Raw genomic sequence first — 23237 nt, forward strand, 5'->3', positions numbered from 1 at the left:
TTAACTGTGTGCCTAGCCAGTGTTTTTGTGACATGTGTGCTGCTTTTACTAGGGGGAAGTGCTGGATTGTATTCCCTGCTTTGCAGGGACACAAAATCCATCCCTTTCCCCCTGTTAGAATGGAGATCTGCCTTGTTTATATAGGCAGATCTCTTTTATGTGTGCTTTACCAACGATCGGTGTGTATTCAGTGCTTGGCACCCACAGATTAGCTTCTGTTGTGATTAATAAACCTGTGTGAAAGGGGCCTTACTGGCTGGATCACCATCATAGCCACTGTGGGCACCCGGTCGTGACAGCTATCGGCTTCACAGCTGGGCACACACTGCGCATACACGAGTCGCGCTGTGCTCTCCCAGTGGACAGGCAATCTTCTGGGACCTGTGATGTGTTCCAGAAGATTGTCGAGAGGGAGGAGCCGCATAGGGGGAGTCACCTAGGCGGCCCCTAGGTGGAAGCAGGAAGTGGGACAGGAAGTTCCACTGAAAACCAAGCACCCCCACCAAAAAACAAAAACTACAAGCCAAATGTGGCATGTAAGGGGGCAAGGAGTGCTTAAAGCGGATGTTCCACTTTTGGGTGGAACTCCGCTTTAAAGCATAACTAAATCTAAAAACAAAAATGTTATATATTGTAGCTTATCACTGGATGTGGTGGCTGCATCTGTTATTCTTTTTTCAGGCTTTTATTACTTTATTGTTATCTGCTGATCAACCAGTAACACCCCTTACTTCTCCATCGCACCTATACAAGAACAACGTAGCCACCCTTGGAGAGCAGCATGGTCAGTGAGTAGAGAAGAGGGTGTTGGATGGACTAAAAGATTTAGATGGACTTTACATTAGCGAATAATAATGTAAAGCCCAACTCAATCGATTTTTAAGTAGTTACAGCAATAGCTTTTTTTTTTTCTTTTTGGGATAAAGGTTTTACATAAATGAATAAAAGCTGATCATTGTAAAACACCCCTGTCAGTGTTAGTTTGTCTCAACCTTATAACTACTACATATGCAGGACAGCTAGTACTGGTAGAAAAACAACAGAGTAAGACCCCTTTGGGCTCTCCACTGGTCAGGCGGATGACAGACTCGTGCCCGCTCCGCTATGCAGAGGGGACACAGTCCGGCTCTCCTCTATGGGGCAATCAGATGGAAATGGACCGTACTTAAAGCGGGGGTTCACCCTAAGAAAAAAAAAATATTTTCTAACATGCCATCTAGCATACTAGCGTGAGCTACAGTATGCCTTTGTTTTATTTTTTTGCGCCGTACTCACTGTGATATCCCGGAGATAAGTTTCAGTCTAGTAGGCGTTCCTAGTCAGAGGGGAACATGATTGACGGCCGGCTATGGCGCGTCACGCCTCACGGAAATAGCCGAAATAGGACGTGGCTCTTCACGGCACCTGCGCAGTCAGCTCCGATGTCTGTGCGCAGGCGCCGTAAAGCGCCGTGTCCTACTCGGGAGGCGTGACGCACAATAGCTGGCTGTCAATCATTGTCCCCTCTGACTAGGAACGCCCATTCCCCGCGGGGAGCCTGAAACTTATCTCCGGGATTAAACAGTGAGTACGGCGCATTTAAAATAAATAAAGGCATACTGTAGCTCACGCTACTATGCTGTATTTCTTGCTAGAAACTTGCATTTAAGGGCGAACCACCGCTTTAAATATATAAAAAGGATAAAAATCACCCCTGCAGTACCTCCCTGTAATAAAGTAGGTTCCCCAATTGCTTGGCATTATCCCCAGCCCGTAAATCCATATACCTCCTGATCACAACAGGTATGGTCTTCTTTAAGGAAAAAAAACACCATCCAAAAAAAAAAAAGAAGATTACAGATCCCCAAAATTACCTTATACAGATACACCATAGATTAAAGGAGGAGCTTTTTAGGCTGGGCTTCTCCTCTGGGTCACAGCATCTCATTGAGCCACTGAGACGGCCGCTCCCTGCCCCTCCATGGCTCAGCACTCCAATGAACGCGGAGAAGTAAAGCAGAAGCGATGCTGACTGACAGTCAGTATCACTCTGCTCGGGGAGGAGTGAGAACCGAGCCATCGTGGTGTTCGGTGGATCGGTTCTCAGTGCAGAGACGCCGGGGGACAGATGCAGCATCCACCGAAATAAGTATGATTAGAAAAAAAATAAAAAATTCTCTTAAGTAAATAAAGGCTTTATTAAATAATGTTGAAAATAACAAACTACCACCAGTGCAGGTAATTTAAAGACAACGTTGTCAGGTGCAGGTAAGGAAAGCTCCACAGTCATACACACCCTTCATACACACCACTGAGGCACAACGAGGGGAAGGGAGGGTGGAAACTCCAATCTGGATTAGGCTTGGTACATGAACTGCAAACAGTCAATGTGTAATGATCCAATAGATATCTCCCTTAAACCAGAAGGGTCAATAATTGTAGAGCAGGTGTCACTGTTTTTGGCAAAAAGGATCAGATTGGATAGCGGCGGGTGTTAGCGGACATCCGCCACTCCATAGAAGAGACTGGAGGGTTCGATCAGGTCTGCCTGAAACTGACAAAGGGTGTGAAAGGGGCCTTGCTGGCTGAATCGCCAGGTAGTAAAACTATGTTACAGAAAGGACTGAGAAACAAAGACCACGGTGTTATTGCTAGTGATAGACTGTATCATATACAGTATGTCATTTTTTTATTTTGGCCATAGTTACACTTTTATACTGTACAACAACCTACAGTGGAGTTCTAAATACAGATTTTTTTTCAAAAGCTTAAAATGCCTCCCTTTCTGCTTAGAACTAATGTTCCCATTAAAAAAAAAAAAAAAACACACATCTGTAAGCTGGCCATACACGGTTTCCTGCAGTGCAGGATGTAAACAATCCCTGGAAACTGTCAGATCAAGGTGAAAAACTAACAGATTCCTCCAGTAACAGAATGGAGGTGAATGAAGTAATCTTCCCTGCTGAGGACGTTGTATTCTGACAGCTGCACTCACCATCTACACTGGTCAAAGAAATTTTTTCCAGCACGTTCCTTTGACAGAAATTTGTCAATCAATTTCTTCCAAGGGGCCATACATACTATACATATTTCTTTAGATTTTTTTCCTTTAGATTTACCAAAACCATATACAGTGCCTTGCGAAAGTATTCGGCCCCCTTAAACTTTGCGACCTTTTGCCACATTTCAGGCTTCAAACAAAGATATAAAACTGTAATTTTTTTTGAAGAATCAACAACAAGTCGGACACAATCATAAAGTGGAACGAAATTTATTGGATATTTCAAACTTTTAAAAAAAATAAAAAACTGAAAAATTGGGCGTGCAAAATTATTCAGCCCTCTTAAGTTAATACTTTGTAGCGCCACCTTTTGCTGCGATTACAGCTTAAGTCGCTTGGGGTATGTCTCTATCAGTTTTGCACATCGAGAGACTGAAATTTTTGCCCATTCCTCCTTGCAAAACAGCTCGAGCTCAGTGAGGTTGGATGGAGAGCGTTTGTGAACAGCAGTTTTCAGTTCTTTCCACAGATTCTCGATTGGATTCAGGTCTGGACTTTGACTTGGCCATTCTAACACCTGGATATGTTTATTTGTGAACCATTCCATTGTAGATTTTGCTTTATGTTTTGGATCATTGTCTTGTTGGAAGACAAATCTCCGTCCCAGTCTCAGGTCTTTTTCAGACTCCATCAGGTTTTCTTCCAGAATGGTCCTGTATTTGGCTCCATCCATCTTCCCATCAATTTTAACCATCTTCCCTGTCCCTGCTGAGGAAAAGCAAGCCCAAACCATGATGCTGCCACCACCATGTTTGACAGTGGGGATGGTGTGTTTAGGGTGATGAGCTGTGTTGCTTTTACGCCAAAACATAACGTTTTGCAATGTTGCCAAAAAGTTTGATTTTGGTTTCATCTGACCAGAGCGTCTTCTTCCACATGTTTGGTGTGTCTCCCGGGTGGCTTGTGGCAAACTTTAAACGACACTTTTTATGGATATCTTTAAGAAATGGCTTTCTTCTTGCCACTCTTCCATAAAGGCCAGATTTGTGCAGTATACGACTGATTGTTGTCCTATGGACAGAGTCTCCCACCTCAGCTGTAGATCTCTGCAGTTCATCCAGAGTGATCATGGGCCTCTTGGCTGCATCTCTGATCAGTCTTCTCCTTGTAGGAGCTGAAAGTTTAGAGGGACGGCCAGGTCTTGAAAAATCTTTTTGTATCCAAATCCGGCTTTAAATTTCTCCACAACAGTATCTCGGACCTGCCTGGTGTGTTCCTTGTTCTTCATGATGCTCTCTGCGCTTTAAACGGACCTCTGAGACTATCACAGTGCAGGTGCATTTATACGGAGACTTGATTACACACAGGTGGATTCTATTTATCATCATTAGTCTTTTAGGTCAACATTGGATCATTCAATGATCCTCACTGAACTTCTGGAGAGAGTTTGCTGCACTGAAAGTAAAGGGGCTGAATAATTTTGCACGCCCAATTTTTCAGTTTTTTATTTGTTAAAAAAGTTTGAAATATCCAATAAATTTCGTTCCACTTCATGATTGTGTCCCACTTGTTGTTGATTCTTCAAAAAAATTACAGTTTTATATCTTTATGTTTGAAGCCTGAAATGTGGTTAAAGGTTGCAAAGTTTAAGGGGGCCGAATACTTTCGCAAGGCACTGTAATATGATGTCAAACCTTAACAGTTTTATTTGTATGCAGTCAGGCAGGCCCTTGCACTAAATGGTTTTGGTAAATCCAAAGGAAATCAAACCACAAAAGTTGTATCATGTGTATCCAGCATTAGCTTTAGGGCCACACATTGACTGAAACTCGTCTATCTCTGCTAAACCTAATGCCGCGTACACACAAGCATTTTTCGGCATGTAAAAAACGACGTTTTTCAGCATGTAGAAAAAACAACGTTTTTCCAACTTCATCATTAAAACGACGTTGCCCACACACGATCGTTAAAAACAAAAATGCTCCAGCAAAGCGCGGTGACGTACAACACGTACAACGGCACTATAAAGGGGAAGTTCCATTCGCCTTTGGGCCGCTTTAGCCGATTTTGTGTTAGTAAAAGACGCTTCGCGCTTTTCTGTCTGTTACAGCGTGATGAATGTGCTTACTCCATTACGAACGGTAGTTTTACCAGAACGAGCGCGCCCGTCTCATAACTTGCTTCTGAGCATGCGCAGGTTTTTAACGTTGTTTTAGCCCACACACGATAATTTTTTACAACCCGAAAAACGACATCGTTTTAAACGTCGTTAAAAAATGCAGCATGTTCGAATTTTTTGTTTGTCGTTTTTCAGAACCCGAAAAATGATGTGAAGCCCACACACACGATCATTTTAAATTACATTTTTTTTTAAACGTCGTTTTTTACATGCCGAAAAATGATCGTGTGAATGCGGCATGAAAGATTTCAATGTATCGCCATCTTTAGACTCCCTGCACTTAGCTGTGAGCGCATTGCCCTATTGAAATAAAAAGGCTGACACAGCTTCAGCTAATCGCAAATAGCCTCATTTACAAGTGTGAATGAGGCCCTAACCACCACCCTGGCCAAAACTCTTTGCTTTGTACATTTTTATTGTGTCCCACGTATGGCGATTCATCCTAACAAAGACAGTGATAACAGGCACCTAGCTTTTTCTCATTCATTTATAATAGCCCCCTACAGTTTCCCAATAGCTTGATCAGGTGCTAGGAAGCCAACATGAGTTAACATCTATAGCAAGTGTGATTTTATTTCTCACAGAATGATAATTAATCAATATACATTGACCCAAGGTGACTTTTTATTGCTTTGGGACAAATAACAAATGTTTTAAGGCCACATGAATCATCAGTATGACTGCAGACAGGATAAGGCAGATAACAATCCAACTTGGTTCCTGGTGTAAAATTAATTTTAGATCTTGCCAGTTTTACTCATAGAACATATGCAATGTGGCAGCACTGGCAACTTCTGTGAATTGTGTTTGGCAAGCAGTCAAAAAAAAAAAAATTGGCTCCAGAAATGTATACAATATGGATCAGCTTTTCTTTCTCAACCAGGGTTCTTTTAGGAGGTTCCTTGAGCAAATGGCAAAATAAATTTGAATAAAACATCTGGACCAGATGGCTTATACCCACCTGAACTGAATGTATTCTCTCTTGAGAAGAGAAGAAGATTAAAGTGGTTGTAAAACTTCACGGTTTAGGAGATATCCCCTGCATGTGCCGATATCATCGGCACATGCTCACTAAAGCAAACTGAAGCAATGGTACATATGTGCCGTTGCTTCAGTCTGTGTGCCGTTACCGGAGTGACGTCATTGCGGCTCGGGCCAATGACAGCGCCTGAGCTGTGATACCCGGAAGTAACCCTCTGGAGAGATGTCGCCAACCAGAGGGGGGTACGAGGACCACTGCGGGGGCTTCGATGTGAGGCAAGTAATTCATAATGCGCTAGTATGCTTATTATGCCTTTGTCTTGCAGGTTTTTTTTTTGTTTGTTTGTTTTTTTCAGGGTTTACAAAAAAGTGGTCCATATAGTGATCTTAGTGTTGAGTTATTCACTTTCAGGACATTACAAAGAACAAAGAGGGTACTCTTTACCTCTGCAGAAAAGAGAAACGTCCACATATGGAAAGGCTTCTTCACAGTAAGAGCTGTGAACATGTGCAATAGACTCCCTTAAGAACTACTGCAGTTCAGTAAATTGTTTAAAAAAAAAAAAAAACAGCTTCCTTGACAGATCAGCAGGATTCTGATTGATCATATGCTCGCATGTGACCACTATTACCATTTAAAATCACTGCTGGGAGCCCAAGGAAAGATGGAGGAGAAGAGGGGCTTTCCAAACCTAGAACTGCTGCATCAGTTGACAGCTAATTACTCACATAGGTAAGTGCAGCGGGCACTGGGGGAGGGGGCCCTGGGAAAGGTGTAGGGCAGTGATGAAGAACCCAGATGTGTTGGAACTACATTTCCCATTATGATCATGCACTCTGAAGTGAAGTGTAGTTGAGCAAATGTAGTTCCAAAATATCTAGGATGCCAGGAGTCGCCATCACTGGTATAGGGTATTTTACGTCAAAATCTGAATTTACACTTTAATTCATAGGTATTTAGAGTGAAAAGAAGAATAAAATACAAATCAAATATAAGTTACTATAAACAACTAATACCAACATAAGTACTACTTTTACATGTAAATTCACACAGTTATTTAACCACTTAAGGACCGCCTCCTGCACATATACGTCGGCAGAATGGCACGGCTGGGCACAAGCACGCACCTGTACGCCCTCTTTAAGTGCCCAGCCGTGGGTCGCAGGTGCGCACCCGCGACCTGGTCCGAAGCTCCGTGACCGCGGGACCCACGGACCCGATGGCCGCCGGAGTCCCGCGATCGGTCCCCGGAGCTGAAGAACGGGGAGAGCTGTGTGTAAACAGAGCTTCCCCGTTCTTCACTGTGGCGCTGTCATTGATCGTCTGTTCCCTGATATAGGGAAAAACGATCAATGACGTCACACGTCCAGCCCCGCCCCCCTACAGTTAGAAACACATATGAGGTCACACCTAACCACTTCAGCGCCCCCTAGTGGTTAACTCCCAAACTGCAATTGTCATTTTCACAGTAAACAATGCATTTTTATAGCATTTTTTGCTGTGAAAATGACAATGGTCCCAAAAATGTGTCAAAATTGTCCGATGTGTCCGCCATAATGTCGCAGTCAGGAAAAAAAAACGCTGATCGCCACCATTAGTAGTAAAAAAAAATTTTTTTTAAATTGTCACTCTATTTTTGTTTATAGCGCAAACAATAAAAAACGCAGAGATGATCAAATACCAGCAAAAGAAAGCTCTATTTGTGGGGGAAAAAAGGATGTCAATTTTGTTTGGGAGCCACGTCGCACGACCACGCAATTGGCAGTTAAAGCAACGCAGTGCCGAATTGCAAAAACTGGCCAAGTCCTTTACCTGCATTTTGGTCCGGGTCTTTAGTGGTTTAAGAACTATAAAAATTATAAAAAAAAATTAATAAAGCCATATCTTCAGGTTTCATTTACAACATCATTTTAAATACTTTATTTGGGCCAAAGCAACTATTTTCTTCATTAACACATCTGTCCCCTGTCATCTCTATATAGCTGTATGTAGCAACAGTTACACACAAAGCGCTGTGCTTCAGCAGTGGTACAGGGATTTCCTGTTCTGTTCCTGGAACAAAATTGAGTTTTGATCTAACACACTGAGAAGGGTACCAGGTTCAGAGAGGCATGCTGACAGATGACTGCCGTGTGGATAGCTACAAGCACTGCACTTGTGTAACCTGGACTGACAAGCTCAAGGAGATAACTGGCAGAGCTGCAAGCACTAGACAAAAAGAGCCTGAGAAGCTGATTGGTAGAGCTGGGCAATCCCCCCCCCCCTAAAAAAAAAAAAAACGCAATTAATTTTTAAAAAAAATAACTTGATTTACGATTTGAATAAAAAAAAATTTTGATGGACACTGCGCCAGTCCTGAGGAGCTGCAGGCAGGAGATTTTAGGCGAGGCCGCGGCTTCGGCTTAGTCCGCGGCGTCCAGCCTCACGGACTAGGCCGAAGCCGCGGCCTCGCCTAAAAACTCCCAGGAGCTGTACATCTGTTCTTCCCTCCAGAACATGTACCCATCTCAGGCTCTCTCCTTCCAGTGCTTGCAGCTATGCCAGTTTTCTCCTTGAGCACGTCAGTCACACGTTGGCACTCAGAATGTCAGATCGGTTAACCACTTCTGGACCACCCACCACACATACATAGTTTCGTGCATGGCATACTGTGGGCGCGCTGCACGCTGGGGTATCTTATGTGCAGGTCCAGCGGACTTGATGTCAGCCAGCCACCTGCAATCGCGGTGAAGAGAGGCAGAACGAGGATTTGCCTATGTAAACAAGGCGGATCCCCATTCTGACAGGGGACAACATGGAGATCTGCTGTTCCTAGTGATCAGGATCAGCGATCCCTGTGTTGTCCCAGTGAGCTCATCCCCAACACAGTTAGAACACACCCAATTACGGACCTTCAAGGGTCCAAAATATATTATTGTGCAGTATTGACCAGGAGGTTGGCTGCTCAGCATGGGCACCATTTAGAGATCACTTTGCATTTTCTCAATGCAAAACATTCTCTGGATAAGCCAAGGTTCACACTGGGCTGCGGGAGTGAAGCCGTGCGATTTCAGATAAACTCGCACAATTTCACTCCCGCTTATCAGTCCAGATTTGGGCCGCGATTACAGAGACATCTGTGCAGGTTTCTGCACAGATGTCAATGTAAATTGCGGCCCGAGATCGCAAAAAGTAGTATAAAAACAACTTTTTGAAATCGGCGTTGCCCGATTAGGATGGTGCCATTGCCGCTGATTTGACATGTCAAATTGCACCAGTGTGAACCAGGGCTAAATGAGGTGGAGAGTCGAGGCAGAATGGCTAGATCGTTGTTAAGCATCAAACTAATTTTCAGTTCACATATTTTCCAGAGCATAAAAATTATGTGGTTGGGTATTTCTTTTATATTAGTATACTCAAAGGGTCATAAAATACTTTTACAAACAAAGTTTCTGGGATTGAATTATAAGAGCTGTTCTGGTGGCTTTTGTTTTTCACCTTAACGCATTCTATGCATTAAGGTAAAAAAAAACTTCAAGACCTCCCTCCACTTTTACTTACCTAAACCCGATCTTTCCAGCGAAGAGAACAAACCCAGCAGCTCCAGCCGCTGTCTCGGGTCCCCTTGGACGAATTGATAGCAGCAGGAGCAATTGTCTCCCACTGCTGTCAATCAAATCCAGTGACACAGGAGTCATGAAGCAAGGGTAAGGATGACAGCGTCAGAGCCCAAAGAGACCATCAATGGCAGCAAACCTATTATATCTTGATGGCTTCCTGTACATGCTAGTTTAAGCAGTTATTCCAGAATATCTGGATGACTAGCAGGGATGAGAACTATTAACCACTTCCTGCCCAAGGTATGTCATATGACGTCATGGACTTTGAGTGGTGATATCTGGATGATGCCTGCAGCTACAGGAACCATCCAGATATTTTTTTCCACCAGCAATTTTGTGCACCGTAAGAACAATCATAGCGGCAGTTCAGCCGCTTGATCGCATTTACAGGCAGCGGGAGGGGACATTCTCCCACCTCCCCCCAGCCCTCCGGTGCTTCTTTGGGCTCCCCTGTGCAATCAGCGACCCGGAGACAGAATCTGACGCTGCCGGAATTTTAGCATAGAGATTTCTGGTGACTAGATGGTCCCCAGTCATCCCTGACCCTCGGAGGCCCGGGGACGACGTTATGACGTCATGTAAGACCCCACATCTCTCCATAAAGAGGACCTGTCACGCACTATTCCTATTACAAGGGATGTTTACATTCCTTGTAATAGCAATAAACGTGATAAAAATAAATACAATTTGAAAGAGAAAGTGTAAAAATAAAAAAATAAATGTAAAAGAATAACAAAAATATTAAAGCGCACCCATCCGCGTGCACAGAAGCAAACGCATACGCAAGTCACGCCCACATATGTAAACGGCGTTCAAATCACACATGTGAGGTATCGCCACGGTCGTTGGCGCAAAAGCAACAAATTCTAGCCCAAGACCTCTTCTGTAACTCTAAACATGTAACCTGTAAAAAAAATGTAAGCGCCGCCTATGAAGATTTTTAATTATCGAAGTTTGGCGCCTTTCCACGAGTGTGCGCAATTTTAAAGCGTGACATGTTAGGTATCTATTTACTTGGCGTAACATCGTCTTTGACATGATACAAACAAAACTGGGCTAACTTTACTGTGTTTTTTTTTTAATTCATGTTTTTTATTAATGGTTTTAAAACACGTTTGAAAAATCGTGCGACATAAAAAGTTGCACCAAGCGCCATTTTATTCCCTAGGGTCTGATGACCCCTCCTCCCCCCTTACGTTGGGGTGGGCGGGTGCCATGCGCTGCACATCGACATCACGTACGTGCCTCCACGTGTGTTGCGTCCTGGTTGGGACGCCGCAGCGTTGGCGGTACTTGTCCATCCGCGTGCACTATGGGGGTCTGTTTTGGTGCCAACCGCCAGACGTCTATGACGTTCAAGCGGCGGTGCCTCCCGACCCACACGCACGCAGGGTGGTGTTGGGGGTGTGTTGTTTGGGCCGTGTCCTCATAATCCCGTTAGTGGTTGGTTTCTCTCTTGGCTCCCAGTCTCTTACAATCATCGTATTCCCAAGGATTAACATCTACGCTTTTATACAAGGTAACATTATTCCACCTGGGCCCTTATATGTAATTATTACTGGGGTTGGTATATTATATTGTAGACGCCAATCCCCATAGCCTTATTACTAGGATATCATACTCCGTTTTCATGGAGTCTTATACAAGTGCTATTATTGCTATCTCCACAGAAGCCTCCAATAGATGTTTCCTTGCTACACCATACCTCATTACCAAAGCTACTGAGATTTTGCCTTTATACCATGAGTATCCATGCCTTCCTTGAGGGGCTATGTGGTGGGTTGTGTTCCTGGCACACGCTCCCTCTTTTCTCATGGGAGACTTCACTGATGGACCTCTGGGTCCAATGGGCCACGCCATATTTCCCTACACAGCATGCCTGTCTGTAAGTTCTACTATGGGAGTGGTTCGTCCTACTATATATGTGCAACTATATCCTCTGCCACATGCTAAGTAATTATGAAATATAATTATTATATTACTCTATATATTTTTTCTAGAAATGCATCACGTGCCTGCTCCTGATGAGTGGTACTATCAAACCACGAAACGCGTCGAGCTAGCTACAAGCTGTGGTTGCACCTTTATGAATTCTACAATTTTACATTTTACCTTATGCAGCTTTGTGAACCATAGATTGGGACGCCACTACCTAGGGTTCCTTTCGGGTTATACCGATGCAGGTCGGGAAGGTTGGAGGCTATTTCTACCTTTGTTGTAGCTGTTCCTACAGAATGTTTACAATATTTATGCATGTGCAGATTGTTCTTTGAATTTTATGGGAAGTGTACAAGCAATATCAATTTTGCTGTTTTTTTATGTATTTATGGTTCTCAATACTATTAAGTATATTATATTTATATAATTTTCTGTTTAACTATTGTTCAACTGTACCGAATAAAACAATTATATTTTCAACTAGTTGATATTTGGTTTTCCTTGAAGACTGTGTGCTCCATATAAAGTCCCCCCTGTTCATGTCTATTCCCCTCTCCTTTCTTCAATTTTTATTTCTGTTACAGATATTTATTCTAAAATCATAGGTTGTATTGCCAATAGTGTGAAGGGTTTATAGGCCCAAAGCTATCTGGTGGCAGTTTGGAGTTTAAAGGCCTAAGGGTTTAAATCACTCTCAGGCTGCTGGCACCTAGATTGGGTCCTGCAAGCTGTAAAATCTTTGTGCAGGGTGCAGCTGAGAGTGGCATAAGTGACAGAGCAGTGCGGGATTGGCCAGTCCTTTGTCACGAGTTGATGAGGAGGGCTGGGACACGATATCTGTGCGTCAATGTTATGTATATCATCTCTGCTCAATTTTTGCTCCTTCCCACCATCATACTTTTTAAATGTAAGCAGTCAACAAAATGTATTTACATCTAGAATAGTGGAAAATCAGTTGAAATGCTGCACTGGAGCAAAATAAAAGCTCTCAAGAGGAGGGATTTGTATCATCATTCATTTCACATTTTGTTTCTGTAACTTCTGCTTAATGTGTCCAATCAAGCAGGCGCTGGCACTACATAGTGTGTGTAGATCTAAAACAGATTGGGCAATCAGACTAGCATGTGTGGTGCGCTTAAGGGCCCGTTCACACATGTGGACAGTATGTCCGTATTTCATCCATCCGTTTTTGGATGAAATACATGTATCCCTATGGGATAGCGGGTGTCAGTGGATGAACATCCACCGACACCTGATCTCACCAGTCCTTGCTGTGGTCCGATTCTGCAGAAGGAGGAAAATCCTATTTTTCCCTCCATCTGCAGATCGGATCGGGTGAACATGGACAGACGGTCCGTGTTCATCCGATCCCCCCATAGAGGAGAGCAGAGATCTGACAGGGCGGTCCCTGCACAGTGTGCGGGGACCACCTTGTCATCTGCTGGCTCAGCGGGGATCAATTTTAAGGAATGGATCCTCACAGGATCCGATAGTGTGAAACGGCCCTTAGGGAGAGGTTCTACTTGGGAAGTAATGATTACTGGCACCGAAAATAACAGCAGCCGTTTACACCGCATATCTTCAGTTTTCATTCTTGCATATGCGGAACTGGAAGTTTTTTAGCACTGTAAAATATGAACAAATAAACTGCTCTGACTGCACAGTATGGAGCCATTTACTTTGTAGATTATCATGCCGCCTTAGTAGAATGTTTTGTTTGTCAAACTTAAAAAAAAAAAAAAAAAAGGAAACAAGATTATAAATGGCGAATCAGTGCCCTGCCCACATAAAATCACATGAGTAACAGCTGCTGCTGCAATCACAGGGAGTAATCACTGTAAGAATAGCATTGCCATTAATAATTAGTTTAATCATAGATGTAGTGCCCATAAAGGGTCAAGCTGAAAATAGCACTAAAGTGAACCTCAATTTGAAATGTTCTACCTAAGGCCCCTTTCAGACGGTCCGCTCCGCTCGTCCGTTCATTACAAGTCCGTTTACGGACTTGTAATGAATCCCTAAGGGATCGCGTCCGTTAGCGGATGGAGCATCCGCTAACGTCCGCGACCATCCGCTAACGTCCGCGACCATCCGCATCCGCTTTTGCGAACGGAAGAAACTCTATTTTTCTTCCGTCCGGCGGAACGGATCGGATGCAGACGGACAGACGGTCCGTCTGCATCCGATCCCCCATAGGGGAGAGCGGAGCAGAGACAGGGCGGTCTCTGCACTGTGTGGCGGGGACCGCCCTATTCACGCGCGACAGCTCAGCGGGGATGACGGAGGATCCCCGCTGAGCTTTGGCTGACACACGGAGCGGACACAGAAACGGTCCGCTCTGTGTGAAAGGACCCTTAGAGCAGGCACCACAAGATGTCCAATGTCACATTTATTAGTCAGACAATCCTTTTTTGTGCCCCTCTCTGATTCCGTGAGGGGGCCTTTCCTGAAGAAATCTCATTGAACACTAATGGCAGTTTGTAGAATTTAGCCATTAATTTAGGGAAAGTCCAGCTTGACCTTTTATGGCACTACATTATGATTAAACTAATTATTAATGGCAATGCTATTCTTAACAGTGATTACTCCCTGTGATGCAGCAGCAGTGTTACTCATGTGATTTTATGTGGGCAGGGCACTGATTCGCTATTTATAATCTTGTTTCCTTTTTTTTTTTTTTTTTTTTAAGGGAAAGTCAGGAACCAGCAAGATAGTAAATAGTAGCATCTACTCCTAATCAGCACGCTAACCTAAAAACGTAAACTGAACATAGGCTTACCCAACTGCTGCCCATGTCCACCTTACTTCCCCTGCCCTGATTCTATGTTTGGCCACCAAGAGTCGAGATAGGAACCAAAAATGTGTAACCTCCAAGTTCGACCTAGAGATGGACCTGGCTAAGTTTCCTATTAGACCCATGCGACGGGGGTTAGTAGTCTGAAGCCTCGTACACACGGGCCAGAATCTCGTCAGGAAAAAAATCTGGTTCTCTTGAAAGGCAAGAACGCAGTGACATCATCGCGTACGACGAGCATGCGCTCGTCACATTCAAAGCCGTCGTCCGATATCTTGCTGCATCCCTACCTATTGCTTAGGAAGCTACCGCGCATGCGTCAAAGTCATTTCAAGCATGCGTGGGTTTCCACGGCGACCAGGTAAGCATACACACTCTCTGGTTTCTCGGCAGGAAAATTGCCAAGAATCTCACAAGGAGAAATCAGAGAACCTGAAAGCCTCGTACACACGCTCGGTATACTCGGCAAGAAAGCTCTGTCAGCAGTTTTCTTGCTGGTTCTTGCCAAGTAAATGGAGCGTGTGTACGAGGCTTGACTGGCCAATTACCAGCATGTATAAGAAATATGCTCCCCATAAATGCATATTTTTCTTGACTTCCAATGGCCAAATGTAGTAGTGAGGGAATAAAGTAAAGGCAAGTATGTGCTGCTGGAGACCGCAGAAGTTAAAGTGATTGTAAACCCTTTTTTTTTTTTTTTTTTTTAAACAACAAACATGTCATACTTGCCTACTCAATGCTTTGCACAGAGCAGCTCCAATCATCCTGGCTCCTTCCTCCCAAGTGCCCTCCATAGTAGGCCCCTTTGCTATGGGGGGCACTTGTGCATGCCCGCTTCTGAGCCAGCTTTGTGTGTCCTAGACACACAGAGCCTCAGCTGGCTCCGCTTCCCTCCTCAATGGCTGTGACACACTGCATTATTCTCACCCATGTGCATGTGTCCCGGAAGTCGCTAACATTCCCCATCACCACCATCCTCCAATCCGCAGCAGAAACGCTATCATCCACCGCCCGCTGCCAGTAATTAGGTTATGTTACCTTAGATACTGCAGGACGTTTTCATGGCATGCCGGGATATGTAGTGCCACCTCTGTTGTTAGTGAAGGGGGAGGTCTCCTTGTAGAACTACCAATCCCAGGATTCCTAGCGTGCCTGGTGCCAGACAGGGAGCGGAGCGGAGAATGCTGACCGGAGACGGGGAGATGAGGGCAGGTGCTGGGGGAGCCCGGCCGGAGCTTTGCCCGCTGGAGGAGCAGAAGATGGGGGGCACCAAGGTGAGGGCCGTGGAGGGGTTCCGTGTAACCCGGAGCCTGAGAGAGAACCATTGTACTACCTGGGGCCTGAGCGAGAGTATACATATATGAGTAGGGGGTGACAACATGGGCAATGGTGACAACATGGATAGGGGTGACAACAACATGGGGAATGGTGACAACATGAGTAGAGGTGGCAACATGAGTAGGGGTGACTGCATACTAGCTCATTATAGCTTTTGCCTTTCAGGTAGGTTAAAGTGGTTGTAAACCCACTATTTGGACTTTTACCTACAGGTAAGCCTACAACAAGGCTTACCTGTAGGTAAGGAGAATATCTCCTAAACCTGCACGGTTTAGGAGATATTACCCCCGCAATGCGGGCGGCGCATGCGCAGGGGGGAATCCACGGCTGAAGGACCGGCATCCGCCGGACCCTGCAGATTTTAAATCTCCCGCGCGCACTGCGCGGGAGTGACGTCATCGCCGCTCCAGCCAATCACAGCGCTGGAGCGGGCGATACCCAAAGACACGCCGGAGCAAGATGACATCCTGCTCGGCGTGGACCAGGTAAGTGGTACACACCTCGTTCCGAGGTAAGTATTTCATAATAGGCAAGTATGCGGTGCATACTAGCCTATTATGCCTTTTGCATTGCAGGTTTGGGGAAAAAAAAAAACGTTTATGCCGTTTACAACCGCTTTAAGTAAAAACAATTGGAGAATGGTGAGAGAATCCTGATCTTCATTCTATGCAACCCCTGCAATCTTCTGGGACACATCCCAGAAGATTGACTGGCCACTGACAGCGCAGCGCGTGCCCGGCTGTGAAGCCGCAAGCTGTCACAGCCGGGCGTCCGCACTTACAATGCCGGCGCTGCAGAGAGGCGGGGGAGAGGAGCAAGGCATCGGGAGGCTGCATCACTTTTTATAGCTGCTGACTTTTAATAAACTCAACAACCAGTATAAGGGGGGTGCGCTATCGCTTTAAAAGTGAACAGGTAAAAAAAATAAGTGAATTTATTCAAAAAATAAACAAATAAGTGCAACATATAGAAAAAAAACAAATGTGCAACTCGTATATCAGAAGGTGAAATGAATTGCATAAACCAAGTCCATAAATGCATAAGTGAGGAATCTGACATATGAGTGATGTGCTAATACTGTACTCAGGTGCTATGTACTGACACATTAAACTAATGTACTCTGCTTAAATTCTGAGAACTGTAATAAACACATTGAAATGAAAAGTGCTGTGCCAGGGTATATTTTAATGTCAATGCCAGCTGCTCTTCTCCACACCACCGGGTGCACACTCTCCTTACCGAACAGCAAGACCTCTATATCATAAGAGGTCCAAAGTGCTCTTATTGCATTAACATCCAGGCCACTTTTATTATCCATTTAAAATGTCATTGTCCTCTTTTATAAGGTGTACTCAAAAATGACCCAATCCATCCACAGCGCCATACGAATAGGAAGGCAAACAGAGGCAACAATAGTGTAATATCACAAGAATTCATTAATGTATTACAGACAGGTGCTCACAAAAATGAAGAGACCACTTGGCCAAAGCATGATGATGGCGTCACCGCAAGCTCCACCCAATGCATTTTGTTGTAATAGACATCGTCAGGGGCTGTCTATTTGTCAATAACGTTTTTGTAAAAGAAACCCTTTTGTAGTAGTTGTAAAGCCTTACATATACCCAGTGAAGCGACTGGCCTCTGGTGATATACAGAGATAAAACAAATCCTCCTACATAAGTTGTGTCTGTTTATCTGCCGCCATCTCTCTTCTACATCCTTATAAAACACACAGATTAAACCCTTTTTTTTTTTCCTTAGTTTCAGAAGGCAAGGGATGGAGATCTGACATCACACACTGCACAAGAGGAGAGCTGAGTGTAATCTGAGACCTTAATGGAGGGAATGGACCCCCAACACACTTATAGGGAAACATCCACAGCTGAGGGGCAGGGCAATCACCTTCTGTGTGCTGGGGGGGTTCTGTCTCCCTGGAGTGCATGGTATGGCGTTAGACTGTCAGTATTTCATGTCGATTGTAGAGGGTGGAGAAATCAGTTAGGAACCACATCTGGTTCGTGGTTAGTCAACACTTAGGCCCCGTACTCACGACCAAACATGTCTGCTGAAACTGGTCCGCAGACGATGGTGTGTATAGCCATCGAACAGAAGTCCCCGGCCAGACATGTCCGATGGAAACGGTCTGCAGACCGTTTTCATCGGACATGTCCTGCCGTGAGTACAAGGCCTTAGAGTAAGGATGAGCTCCGGCCTGTTTGCACAGCCCACGTGCAGAGCCCGCCAGGAAGTCGGCACTGCGCTGCGCTAATCACAGGCAGGGAGACATTGTCCCGATGCACGGCTGCAGAGATCGGGAAATTTCTCCCTGCCTGTGATTAGCGCAGAGCCGACTTCCTGGCGGGCTCTGCACGTGGGCTGTACTAACACGCCGGAGCTCATCCTTACTTTAGAGCTGGGGTCTCAAACTGGCGGCCCTCCAGCTGTTGCAAAGCTACAAGTCCCATGAGGTATTGCAAGGCTGACAGTTACAAGCATGACTCCCTCAGGCAAAGGCATGATGGGACTTGTAGTTCCGTAACAGCTGGAGGGCCACCAGTTTGAGACCCCTGCTTTAGAGGGATATGCTTTATTCATTTTAGTGGATTACAACCACTAGCCGACCAGCTCACGTAGAGAGGTCAGCTCTCCTGTGCGAATCGACGTACCTGTATGTCGGTCCGTGCAAACGAGTATAGCAGGCACGTTCCCGCGGGTCCCGTAGACTCGATGTCCGCCAGCGACCCACGATCATGGTGAGGAGAGGCAGAACAGGGAACTGCCTATTAATTGTTGACGGGACACCAAACACATTCAGGTGGATGGGCTGCCCTATGTGCGATGAGTACAAATGCTCCTAAACACCTCCCCATCGCTAAAAAAAAATAATAATAAAAAAAAAACGCATGTGGCCATACATTCCCACTATGCAGAGATGTGAATAGGGCTTGGCAACTGAGTGTTTCTGTCCACTCCCTCCTACGTACTTGTATAAATATGATTGTGTATTTAGTGAGAAGGGTTATCACTGATTGATTGCATTCCCTTTAAAAAATGTGCACCTGGGAGTGGGAGGGTGGATGATGCAGGGTGTGTGCTAATGAGGTCAGCTGGTCAACTCCTTCCTGTGTCATGACCTACAGTCTGATCAGGAGGAGAGACATTACTAATAGAAATTTCTGGAAATGTGGATTAGGACAAGAAAAGGAAGTGACTAGATTTAACGGAAAGCTTTGATATTTTTTCTAAAAAAAGTTCATGAATGCTATATTGGAGCTGGAATTTAGAAGAAAGGTGTACAAAGGGGAACTTACCCTTTAAGATGAGGCCATTTCTATTGGCCACTCTTATCTGATGAGATCAATAAAAATATTTTTATATAATTATTTTTGTCTATAGATTTGGTTGGCGGCAAAGTCCCGTAAGAGGTATACAAACAATTTTTGTGCTACTTTACCCACTTGGCGCCCGCGCTATAGCCGAATGACGGCTGCAGCACGGCCCCCAAATGCCGGGAGAACGTTGATGTCCTCCCTTTGGCACGCGCTGTGATCACCAGAGTCACTGAGACTCGGGTGGTAACAGATCCGAGTAAGGGGCCAGTCCCGGCCCCTTACCACGTGATCAGCTGTCAGCCAACGACAGCTGATCACGTGATGTAAACATAAGACTGTAATCGTTTTTTTGTTTTTTTTTTCAAGCCGATCACTGGCTTATGTGAAAGGCACATCGGTCCCAAAGAGGAAGGAGACACATCTGCCTCCTCTGTGCCATCAGTACCTCCTCACAGTACCCCCTGCAAGTGCCCATGCGTGCCACCTATCAATGCCCATGCGTGCCACCTATTAATGCCTACCAGTGGTGCCAATCAGTGCCCATTACTGCCACCCATTAGTGCCCATCACTGCCACCTTTTAGTGCCACTTCTCAGTGTCCAGTGTCACCTATCAATGCCCTTCAGTGCCGCCTATCAGTGCCCAGCAGTGCAGCCCATCATTGCCCATCAGTGCAGCCTCATCAGCATACATCAATGAAGGAGAAAAATTACCCGTTTGCAAATTATAATAACAAAATATTCTGTATTTTTTTTTTTTTTTTTTAACAAAAAATAAAAAAACTGCAGAGGTGATCAAATACCACCAAAAGAAAGCACTATTTGTGGGGAATAAAAGTATAAAAATGTCATTTGGGTACAGCGCAATTATCATTCAAAATGCGACAGCGCTGCAAATTGGTCCGGGCAGGAGGGGGGTTTAAAGCGGTTCTCCACCCTAAAGTCCCGCTGATCGGAACCCTCCCCCCCTCCGGTGTTACATTTGACACCTTTCAGCGGGGAGGGGGGTGCATTGGCATTGCGTCACATCCCGTCGCCCCCCCCCGTTGTGTGCTGGGAACACTCGGCTCCCAGCACACAGCGGGAGCCAATCGGCGGGCGCGGCACGACTCGCGCATGCGCCGTAGGGAACCGGGCAGTGAAGCCGCAGCGCTTCACTTCCTGGTTCCCTCAGCGTGGATGGAGGGGGGAGCAGCAGGGTGACGAGCGATCGCTCGTCATCTTCTGCGGACGCCGCTGGACTCCAGGACAGGTAAGTGTCCTTATATTAAAAGTCAGCAGCTGCAGTATTTGTAGCTGCTGGCTTTTAATATTTTTTTTGGGCGGAAGTGCCCAGTAAGCAAGTGGTTAACAATTCAGACCGTCAGACGGTAAAACTTACCTAAACGGGTACCCTAACTGGAGTACGTGGAGTATAGAGAGGCAGGGGGGCCGCAGCCAGATGCTGGAGGTATAGAAATTAGTAAGAAATGCGGGCTCTTCATCCTCAGGTCCCTGTGGTGGAGTGTGAGGCATTGGTGCCCCTGTGGTGACAGTTGCTTGCTGGGTGTCCCCATTAGCTTGTAGTACGGACTCGTGGTGATAGGCTGTGTCATCTGTTGGCTGCTCATCCATACACACAGCCGCATCCACAGAGCATCCCCTCTCTTCTGTCCCCTCAGGACTCTTCATCCCATTCACTCCTGGGTGCCCATTGGCTGCCTTCCTTTCACTGGTAGCCTCAGCCGCCCAGTCCTTCCAGTCAGCCCAGAACCAGCCCCAGCTAAGGAGCTGCAGCACAAGGGAGGACACGACGTACAGGCCGAAGTGCAGGGCAGCGAACACGGGGTCCCCGGACTTATAGTAGCTCACGGCGCTCCACACATCGGTGCCGAGGTCCCACAGGAAGGCCACCGTCCCGCACAGCGCGAATAAGAGGTCCAAGAGCCGATAACGGGGCGGCAGGCAGCTCGGCATCCCGCACTCCGAGCTGCCCGGAGGGGGCGCGACTGTGAGCCTGGACAGGGGCGGGGCGAGTACGTGAACACGGGGATTGGAGGCCTGTCATCGTCTGTCACTGAACCTTCTAAGGAGCACATGAGAGACGACTGCTACTTCGTGTCACAATAACAGTGACTGGGCTGGACACCTCAGTGCTGAGGTCACATGTACATTCGTGTACACACTTGTTGGTTGACAGGGTCCCCTCACTAGGGCCTCATGAACACTGAGGAGAATTGAGCAGCTGTGCATGGCCACCAATCAGCTTCTTTCTTTCATTTTCAAAGCTTAACTAAACAAGTTGCAGATAGAAGCTGATTGGAGGGCACACACAGCCGCTGGAGAATCTGGCTGCTCAAGTTTTGATGAATTCCTCTCCACGTTTAGCCCTGTGGCATGAGGTTCCAGGATTTAAGTGCATGTGAAGGCAAGGCCTGTTAAACTTGAATCGAATAATTCATAAAGAATGTATAACGCCTCGTACAAATGATGAGAATTTCAGACAAATTATCGTCTTTTTTTTTTTTTCTTGCACACTAGTCTCGCATCGAAAATGAAGAGGTTACTAAAGTTACGAAAATCCTTCTACAACAAAATACAACTTCAGAAGCAGGGCCGCCATCAGGAATTATGGGGCCCCTTACACAGCTTCAGGCATGGGCCCCCTGGAGCAGAGAACCGGGGGGGGGGGTTGGGCTGCCGAAATTGAGAAGCGGGGTGGCTGCCGCGAATTGAGAAGTGGGGGGGCCATTTACGAAAAAAAAAGGAATAAAGAAAAATATATATAAAAAAAGGGGGGTAGCCTCTGTGGCTCAGATTCTCCTGTTCTGGGGTGCCCGGCTGGCGCTCCTGGCTCCTCCTCATCGAGTGCCCCCATGGAGAGATGATTTCCATGGAGACACTCTTGCGGGCACGCTCCGGAGTCCTGCTGCTGCGTCCATTGACACAGACCCGAGACAGAAAATGGTAGGATGGTCATGAGTTCAGATGCAACATATTCACATGAAGTTTTGTCACATGACATGCACACATACTATCTTTCATTCTTCAGCCATTTATTTTGTTGCTTAAAAAAATAAAGGCATTTATTTTAAAAGTATGACAGTCAAGTGAAGGAGCATTGAAAATAGAAACTGCAGAATGTCAGCCCCAGATTCCAGAGCTCAGTTCCATTCTAATTGCAGCTACAATCCAGCACCATAAACTCCATCTCTGGAGAAAATCTAGAAAATGCGATCAGCTACACTCAAGTAAATGTTTTGAGCCTCTATGAGGCTATGACTTGAGGTGGACTAAATCCTCAGTAATTTCTGTCGGCCTGGATAAAAATCTATGAATCAAATACATTTTTAATAATAATAATTGAGATACATTTTTAATAATAATAATAATTAAGATACATTAATAATTTAGTTTATTCAGCATGAAATGGAGCTTACTTATGTAGCATGAGGCTGTATATTCTGCAATATTTACACTTTGTAAACTCATTCAATGAATCCAAGCTGAGATAACATGAACTGCATTGATGCATTCACACAATTTCACAGTAACCATGAGATAAAATAAAGTACAGGAATATTCCTTTATCCTATTGTTTTGAAAATCTATGTACACCACAAACTGTATGATTGAATCGGTTCTGATATCGCTGTTTTACTAACATGACAGCTTTTTATTCTAAACAGGAAACCTTAATTTTGTTTGCAAATATTAAAGATTCTAATGGTTCTAATAGTGGCAAAAATAAGTCCTTACATTTAAAGAGCACCTGTCATTTCAGATCCATCAAGCCAGCGCCTGTTAGCAGGCATCCACTCACCTGCTGCCGCCACGTCCCTCACCTTATTGTGTCACCTTAAAATGGAGTTCCACCCATAAATATAACATTACATCAGTAGTTTTAAAAAAAATGTCATTAGTCCTTTACGATTTTTTTTTTTTTTTTTTTTAGATGCCTTCACAGTGTTGTTGCTAGGCAGAATAGTTAATCTTCCCACTTCCTGCACTTAGGTGCTTAAGCTTCCTAACCTACACCGCGCAGACTCCTGGGAATGTAGTGGGTGTAACTTTCCAGGAGTCTGTGCACTCCCCAGTCTCAAAGAATCATGTGACT

General features: G+C 45.2%; 1 protein-coding gene across 1 annotated transcript in view; it reads right to left on the reverse strand.

The window, feature by feature from the left end:
* XKR8 (XK related 8) overlaps positions 1-21230 on the reverse strand; it is a 35964-nt gene extending 14734 nt beyond the window's left edge. Inside the window, exon 1 of the mRNA XM_040338041.1 lies at positions 20523-21230. Coding sequence (XP_040193975.1) covers positions 20523-21097 — 575 coding nt within the window. The 5' untranslated portion in view covers positions 21098-21230. The remainder of the gene's footprint in view (positions 1-20522) is intronic.
* Between the last annotated feature and the right edge of the window lie 2007 nt (positions 21231-23237).

Source organism: Rana temporaria, chromosome 2, assembly GCF_905171775.1.
Source record: "Rana temporaria chromosome 2, aRanTem1.1, whole genome shotgun sequence".
Taxonomy (NCBI): Eukaryota; Metazoa; Chordata; class Amphibia; order Anura; family Ranidae; genus Rana; species Rana temporaria.